Below are 8,813 nucleotides of genomic sequence, written 5' to 3'. Positions count from 1 at the left end.
GTGGCTAGTATACCCAAGGAACTGAATTTTTGATTTGACTTAATCTTAATTAAATTTGAATAGCCACATGTGGCTAATGGTACCATAATTGGAGAGTGTAACCACAGACTTTTATGTAAATTATGTTGTAAAATATCTTTAATAGAATATTTCAAAATTGCCAAGATCTCTCTGCAGCCCTGTATCCATTTGCTAGGGCTGCCATAACGAAATACCACAGACTGGAAGGCTTAAATAACAGAAATTTATTTTCTCACAATCCTGTAGGCTAGACATCCAAGATCAAGGTGTCAGTGAGGTTGGTTTCATTCTGGGTCTCTCTCCTGGGCTTGCAGATGGCCCTCTTTTCACTGTGTCCTCACATGGTCTTTATGCAAACATCCCTGGTGCCTCTTTTTGTCCTAATCTCTCTTCTTATAAGGACACCAATCAGATTGGATAAGGGCTGCCCAAAGGCCTCATTTTAACTTAATTATTTCTTTCAAGGCCCTATCTCTAAATATAGTCAGATTCTGTGGTATTGGGGGTTAGGGCTTCAACATTTGAGTTTGAGAGGGGACACAGTTCAGCTCATAACAGAGCCCTCTGTGCACTATTAAACAGCAGACAGGTAAAGGCACTTTTGATCAGAGGCCACAACTGGATACTTCAGGTGTGTATCTTTCTAGCGACATACTTGGGACTAGGATGGGCTTCTGGGAATTGGGAAATCAAAGGGTGTCATATTCCTTAGGCCACAGTCTCTAATAGCAATCCCCTCACCCAGAATGTCAACTCACACTCCTCTGCCTGGCAGTGAAGGCCCCCGAGATTTGACTCCATTGACTGAACCAGCCTTTTCTCCTCTCTTCCTTTGTTCCTGTTCCTCTGCTTTTTTTCCAGACCTCTCTACCCCATGTACCTTATACTCACTCCTGCTTCTCTGATTTTGTTCACACTGTTCCTCCTGATAATACCTTGTTTTTTAACTGCAACATCATCCTAAGAATTTATATCCTGCTAATCTCAACCAAGACCCATCTCATTCTCAAAACCATCTCTGAACATTCAGTCTTCCTTAACATCATTCTCTCTTGTTTTCAAATCCAGTCACACTTGAAACAAACACCCCATGATTGAAAACGAAGTTCTTCTCTAATTGTTTCTAGGTCTTAGTGTTGTCTCTGAAACAAAATCATAAACGCAAGGGTCAGGGAACAAGTGACCTATCCCTTCTGTAGACTTGACATCCTAACATAGTACAAGCACATAGCAGGTGCTCAGTAATGTGTCTGCTGCTTGGTTGACAGATGTAAGTATTTTTTGTCCCTTTCCCACCTCTGAACTGTTTTTCCAACTTTATGTACAATTGCACATTTAGTATCTGGAGCAAACCAGTTGCACGTTTAGTATCTGGAGGCTGCAGCATATCACTCACTCTTTGTATTACATTTACAATAAAGTCAAAGATAGATGGCTGAAAAGAAACTCTAATCATCTCTGATATTATTAAATCTTCTAGTCTGAATTCCCAGAGAGCCCAAGAAAAATTTCTTTTAATCCCTATGGTCTTTCTATTCCATAGATGAAGTTATAGAGCTGGCCTGAGAAGCAATTTTGTGAAATCATTTACCAAAGGGGAGGGGGGAAAATCATTATAGTCCTCCTTTGGAGGTTTGCAAGTAATAAGCATGCTCTATTCTCTTCAAGCCCAGAGGAGCTGCGTGGGCTTGATAAACGGCTAAGCTTGGCCCACCGGCAGCTCTAAAAAGATGTCTGTAAACATTACAGAAGAGAACCATCAGAAAGTTGGTGGGTGTTACTGATGAGTGGCTGTGGGTGCTTTTGTTGGCCAACATGGCAGCAGTCTTCTTTCTCTCCTTTGTGAATGGCTAGTGACCTATACTTCGTTTTCCTGGTGACTGTCTTAACCGATATGGCTTCTTTTAAAGCAGTGGTTTTCAACTAGGGAAAATTCTGCCTCTGTCCCCATCCCACCTGGGGGACATTTGACAATGTCTGGAAACATTTTATGTTGTCACAGCTGGCAGTGGGAGGTGCTGCAGGCATCTCCTGGGTAGAGACCAGAGATGCTGCTAAACATCTATCTTCCCTTGTCGCTTTGCTTTTGAGGGTCTCTCTGCCTTGCATACTCTTCTTCCAGTTTTTTCCTATTTCATGTCCCAGTTCAAACAACACCTAGCCTTCCTTATCGAAAGCCACTCTACAGCATGCATTCTCAGTGGGAGCAAGGCCACCCCCAAAGGGGTAAAAATGGATTCTTGGAGGATTTTTAAAAATCTTACTCTTTTAATGTATGTAAAGCACAAATACACATACAGGACATAAACAGATGGATGATAGATAGGTAGGTAGATGGCTGGTGTATCTATGGTACTAAAATTTCATAGAGGTGGTTGATTAAGAAAAAAAAAGTCTAAAAAAGCTCCTTAGGGAGCAATAATGAAAAAAAGGTTGAAAAATATTGCTCTGTGGAAACTGTCTCCCCGCTCCACTTACTCGCCAACATATACCCTAATTTACCTCCTTCCAGAACTTACTGCAATTGGAGAATACCCTACTTATTTTTAGTTCACTTGAGTATTTTCTGCCCCTCCCCACCCCTCTGAAAGTGAGCTCCTTGAAACTCAGGGATCTTGGCCATCTATTTGCCACTGTACCCCCAACGCCTGCACATGGTTGGGCATGTAATAGATATTCAGTCCATACTTGGTGATTCAATTGCATTATAACCAAGGAATGATTTCCAGTACTAAACCAAGGACCCACTGGGCCAACCAGACCCCTCTTCGATTTCAACCCTCACTTAAATGCTACCAGATTCATTGGGTCCCTTTTGGGCAGTGAGCTTAAGTCCCCTTCTTTCCTCCATGGTCAAGTTAATCTCTTAGCCCTGGTCTCAAGTAGCTCAAATTTTCTCTCCTCCCTGACCTCTGAGACCCAGCCACTGCAGTTCAGCCCTTGTCTATTCCACTGACATCCCATAGTGAATACCATATGGATGTTTGACCCACTGAATTAAAACATTTGATCCATTAAATTAAAACATTTTGACCCAAGTATAACGATAGGTTAACCATCTTAGAAATTACACAACAGAAGGAATGTATGATTATCTGATTTGATTTAGTAACACATTGAATTACAGTGAGCATATGCTGTAGAAAAAAGACTGGAAGGAAGCAAACCAAAATATTAACAATGTTATCTATCTCTGGAATGTGGACTTGCAGTTTATTTTCTCCTTATGTTTTTGGCTAATTTAGAAATTTCCTATAATAAGCATGTATTTCTTTTACCATAAGAAACAAGGGGTTTTAGTGGTCGGGTTTTTAAAGTATCATTCATGATATTGCATGATATTGCAGTATCAGAGAGGCATATATAGGCCTGATCCATGGATCCAGGACCAGGCCCCTCTGATTACATGGTGACTCCCACAAAGCTTTTTAGGGGGGGATTTCTGTGCTTAGGAAAGCCATTAGATTTTGCCCAACCTAGTCCATTAAGCAAATAACACCAGCTTTCTTGCCAGGATGACAGCTACTATCTGTTCCATGGAATTTTATTTTTGTTAAGTTTTTCAAAGGTGTCCGTGACTCCCCAAAGTACAAAAATGTACTTGTACTGTAAGACACTCACCCATGCAAAATGCAAAAACCAGCCAAACGAGCAAAAAACACACTCCCACATCTTTCTCAGGGGCTTCATGGCTCCCTGAAGCCAAGGTCATGACATCCTGACCTAGAAGATTTCTTAGTGGAATGCCTCTTGAAACCTAGACCACATTTCTTCATTTTCTCCTCACGGGCAGCTACCGTGACTGGCTTCCCAAATGTCCAAAACTTCCCTTGTCTTGAAGAATTTTCTAGATGCTGCCTCTTCCTAGCACATCTCCCCTGAACCAATATGGTCAGTTCACACTTCAGTATTCTTAAAGGTGACACGAGGGGCTCTTAATTTTTTTTTGTGATCAAGGAATGCTTTCAAATACTAGAACTTTTGGCAGATCAGTTAATAAAAAGACTCAGTCAAACACTAGATCCAACAATTCATTAATAATTACAGTGCCCTGGGTGGCAGCTAACAAGGTCTGGAAGGGGCTCCAAGCATCGGGGCTTGGCACACAAATCATTTCAACTCTGAACCATTGTCCGCCCTGGCCTTGATCTCACACACTCACATGGTGAGGCTATAACTGATGCTGCACAATGTACACGCTCTCTTGTAACCAAGGTGAATCGTACACACCCATCAAGATTTGGTGACCTACCCGGGAAGGGTTCATGGCATGAATGGCATGTTGACACACGTGATTTGAGAACCACTATGAAACTTAAAAGTATTTCTTGCATCCAAAGCACTCTATACTACAGGACAATGACTTTTAGGACCCTCATTTAAAGCAAACGAACCTGGAGAAAAATCACTTAATAAAAGAGCGGATCTGGCTGACCAAAGCTGACTAAAAAGACAGAGATTATTTGCTGGGGAAACATCATCCTTACCTCCTCCAGGGCCCACAGGGAGTCCACCACGGGCTTGACTTTTTTCTGGTTGTAGAGCCCAATGAGTTTGTCCACCACTCCTCGAATGAGGCCAGCACGGCCCTGTTTGAAGAGCAGGTTTAGAAGGGAAAACCCAGCAATGACTTTGTTCTCTTCGTATAGCTTGATGGGGTTCACCTTCTCAACCTGCCACCACTGGAAAGAGAGAAGGTGTGGGTTACAAGGAATCAATGGCAGGCCATGTTTGTAGCATTGCAGGGAGACAATGGGGCTGCACTTGGGTGGATTCCAGCTGCCCAGGAGGTAGCTCTTGCTGGTGTGTTTCTGTCAGCACCTCTTTGGCTGAGCACTGCTACAGGTGCACAGTGATGCTTCCCAGAAGAGACCAGGATGTAGGTGGGACACAGCCCTTTACAAAAACAACTGCTAGACCACATGTGATCAGAATGTTAAGTCACACGGTTGGGACCATCAGACCTGGAGTTGGATCCTGACTCTACAATTTGCTCCCTGTTATTCTCTGTGCTTCATTTTTCTCAGCAACATACACTGGCAGGATGCTGCCTCCGAGGTTTCCTGGGAGAATTTAGCGTAAAGCGCTTGGCTGGGTGGATGGCGGTGGTGGTGATAGGGCTGGTGAAGGGAGCGGGGAGGGGTGGGGGGACGTGGTGGGAGTGATGCCTCTGCCTGCACGAGCAGCTTTCCTTGGGGGAACAACAGCAAGGCTGGAGAGGTGAGGCAGAATGCTTCAGATAAGGAAGAGGAAGGAAGCGTAATATAGGAAGAAGGAACAGCATATCGGAGCGATGAAGCCACAGTGTTGGAACTAAATTGATGGTTCTCAACTGGGGACGGTTTTACCCCCCAGGGACATTTGGTAAATGTTTGGGGATGTTTTTTGTTATAACTCAAGGGGGGAATCAGCTGGCATCTAGTGGGAAGAAGCCAGGGGTGTTGCTAACTCTCCTACAATACATAGGACAGGTCCTCGAAACAGAATTATCCAGCCCCAGATGTCACTAGTGCTAAAGTCCTAAGTGGGATACCCACACCTGGCACATATGGCTCCCTTATTTCCGTCTTTCATCTCCCACTCCAGACATGAAAATAAGTAGGTAATCCATTAACTACAGAAATGGTGATCCAGCTGCTTTGTTCTGATTTAATTGTGTTTCTTCTGGTGCTGGTTAGAATTTAGAAATTCAAAGGTCCAGCTTCTAGAGGGTGCTAAGAGATCAAAATGTTTAATATAGAAGGCAAAGAGAAGTGTGATGGACACTTAGGAACATCTATAATAGTTATGTTATCGGTGTGTTTCTTTTACATCCTGCCTCCTTCCAGGATTGAGGAAACTCAAAAAAGTAAAATGTCTTGTTTTTTTAAGTGGGGAAATCAGATTGTTGTAAAATAAGTGTAAGAAAGACAGGTTGTAAACAGGGACAAGGTTCATGCACAACATTTTTTACCAAAATACGCTCCCCAAGGGCCTGGGGTCCAGCTCTAGGAGAGATACGTATTTGGCCGTGGGCTGCTTGCCACAAAAGCAAAGGTAGAGAAATGATTAGTAACTTGATTCACAGTGTATGTGCAGCACTTCCACAAAGCGTTTGTGAAATGAATGCTTGCCGAAGCTACAGTTGCTGCTCAGTTGTGTTTGTGTTCTAGAGCTGAATGCCTGGTTTTGAATCCCAGTTCTGTCACTCGCAAGCTGTGCAACTTTAAGCAAATCACTTAACCTCTCTGTGTTCAGTTTCCCTACTGTACCTCATGGGGTCGTCATGGGGAATAAATGTGTTGATACATACGAAGTACTTAGCTCAGTGTCTGGTGCGTAGTACGTGCTCTATAAATATGAAATATTTTTATCACCTTAAGTTGGAGAGATATCTTGGATCGAGCGAGTAAGAGCTCTGGATTTGGAGTCAGACTGCTCTCGAAATGTTGACTTCATTTGCTATTATCGTCATCGTTAGGATCTAAAAGCAAATGGCATGTGAACACAAGCTCCCCGTAAGAGTTTTAAGGGGGGACACCATTAAGATAGCTGAGTGAGAAATTCCTGTATGCTTCCAAATATGCCTTTAATTTCTAAGCCTTTCTCCAATGTATAGAAGAAAATGCCTTTCTAGAACCTTCCAGAACAAAGTCATCACCCCACTCCTCAGCATGCCCTGCCTTCAGTTTGCTTCTAACTGAACAACTGACATTGAAGCCGGCCTCTGAGAGGGAACAGTCTTCATTCCTGACCCCCAGCTATAATCAGCACCCTTGCTTTCAGCAGGAGAATCTTCCCCTCCATCTTGGCTGTTTCCACGAGCACCTTCACTGAACGTGGGCACACGGCAGTCATTACATTAACGCTCTGTGTTGTGATTGTGCACGTAGGGGAGAAAGGGAAAACACTTCTGACAATCGTGTGTAATTTGGGACCAATTTGGTTCCCTACAGCAGGCCGTCAGCATCATGTTAATTGCAGCCACAGCAACAAAACAGCTGCGAGTGACACAAAGCCTGTCGTCAGGGGACGCGCTCCAGACAGCATCATCCTTCACTAGACTCCATTCTTGCTCCCCTGTTCATCCCGAAGTTGCGATAACCTTGACCTGAACTTTAAAGCTCAAGTGCAAACCGAGGCCCTTTAATTCTAGTCTCACAGGGCAGGGAGTACTAATCATTCCAGAATCAGGGAGTGTTTGGAGATGAAGCCTTTGGCAGCCAGTGTTGGCACTTTGGGGACATATGAATATCCCACAGTGCCACAAAGAGTAAATTCTAAACCCCTTTCCCTGGCTTTGTCTGGCCACCCTATTCACCATGCTTCCACCCCATTCTTCTGTCTTCTACTTCAGCACCCTGCTTTCATCCCTTTCAGAGACTTTAGGACTATTTACAATCATCTTATTAATATGTGTTACTTATTCCATCATCTCCTTCATTAGAACGCAAGAGTCCCGAGGGCCTCAAATGCATCTGTCTCATTTGCTGTGGTATCCTGGTGCCTGGCACAGCACCACAAGTAGTAGGTGCTCAGAAGATGCTTGCAAAGTGAGTGAATCCATCAGTGGCTGCTAAGGAGGCTAAGAGGAGGGAGGACAAAGGCAAGCTCTGATGGGACACGGCGGCCCCTGTGGTGGGACAGGCGTAAACATGGAAGTTCAAGCCCAGATTAGTTTAATTCTAGTAAGTGTGGCTCCAGGTGGGAATGTAGACCTGAGGAGGTTCATGGTGGGGTGAGTGCCCAGGGATGCAGCTTCACAACTGCAGACACAATAACCACTGTGTTCAGAGCATGAGCACGTAAGCTAGTGGTTCACACACTTGCCTGTGTCAAAAAATCACCCCAGGAGCTTGTGAAAAGTGTCGAGTCCTATTGTCTCTCCAAGCCAGTAGGATGGGGCTACAGAGAAATCTCAAGTAGCCCTAGAGACCCGGTCAGAAAGTGGCCAAACTGAAAGGCTGGTCTCTCCGTGGACCAAGTAAAGTGCACGAATGCTAAGTTTATTCTTGACCAGTGATTAAAAATACCAACACTTAAACAATCTCTGTTGAAATCAAAATACAGTTTTCTGGAGTTTCTCGGGCACTCTCATTTCTCTGCTTCATTTGGACAAAAGTGGCCCAAGTCACAGTCCTGTCCATGTGTGGTGAGCAGGTTGAGAATGCAGGCTTTCTTGCAAATGAATGATGCAGATGAAGGACAAACAAGATTTAGGCTATTCGGTCCATGTCCTTAGATGGAAGAGCTTACAACATGCCAAGCACCACACCACCAGCATACTTTAGACGTGCATGGATACTTACTGATTTTGCAAAGCTAAAGAAGCTCTTGGTCTCTCCAGTCACCATGTTGGATGAACCTGCAAGTGGAAGATTCCCAAATCAAGCTAACGAAAATCAACATCTCTTGCTTTGCATGGAAGAATGGCAGTTGTCTGGCCCAGAACTGTCAAGAACTTGAAAAGAAATTTAGGTCAGCCTTGGAAAAATAAGGGAATTGGGGGGGGTGGTTGGTGTCGAGTTGACTTAATTTTAACTAAGTATCACTGGATCAGAGAGGAAGTAACATTTCTCAAGGTGACTATTTCATAACGTTGGACAATAGGTCACGTGGCAAAAATGTGATTTAAGTCAACATTCTAATAAAATGATGAGTTGCCAAAATGTCTCTGAGACTGAGAAATGAACTCCTTTGTGAGATTACTTTTATGGCTTGAATTTGATTCCTCGGCAAGTGAGGGGCTTGGGGAGCTGACCTTGGCTGGGCATTTAAGTAGTGGAGAGAGGTGGGGCTGAATTAGAATTTAG

At 43.8% G+C, this 8,813-nt stretch overlaps 1 protein-coding gene across 1 annotated transcript in view; it reads right to left on the bottom strand.

Moving 5' to 3' along the window:
• Positions 1 to 3,929: 3,929 nt before the first annotated feature.
• Positions 3,930 to 8,813, bottom strand: part of VAT1L (vesicle amine transport 1 like) — a 77,177-nt gene continuing 72,293 nt past the window's right edge. Inside the window, exons 6-7 of the mRNA XM_022583135.3 lie at positions 8,310 to 8,365; positions 3,930 to 4,703 (exon numbers count right to left, since the gene is read on the bottom strand). Of these exons, the coding sequence (XP_022438843.2) occupies positions 4,431 to 4,703; positions 8,310 to 8,365 (329 nt within the window). The 3' untranslated portion in view covers positions 3,930 to 4,430. The remainder of the gene's footprint in view (positions 4,704 to 8,309; positions 8,366 to 8,813) is intronic.

This window comes from Delphinapterus leucas, chromosome 20 (genome assembly GCF_059928025.1).
Source record: "Delphinapterus leucas isolate spDelLeu-1000000601 "Yukka" chromosome 20, BTC_Dleu_Yukka2, whole genome shotgun sequence".
Lineage (NCBI taxonomy): Eukaryota > Metazoa > Chordata > Mammalia > Artiodactyla > Monodontidae > Delphinapterus > Delphinapterus leucas.
This window is presented reverse-complemented; position numbering and strand designations above follow the sequence as displayed.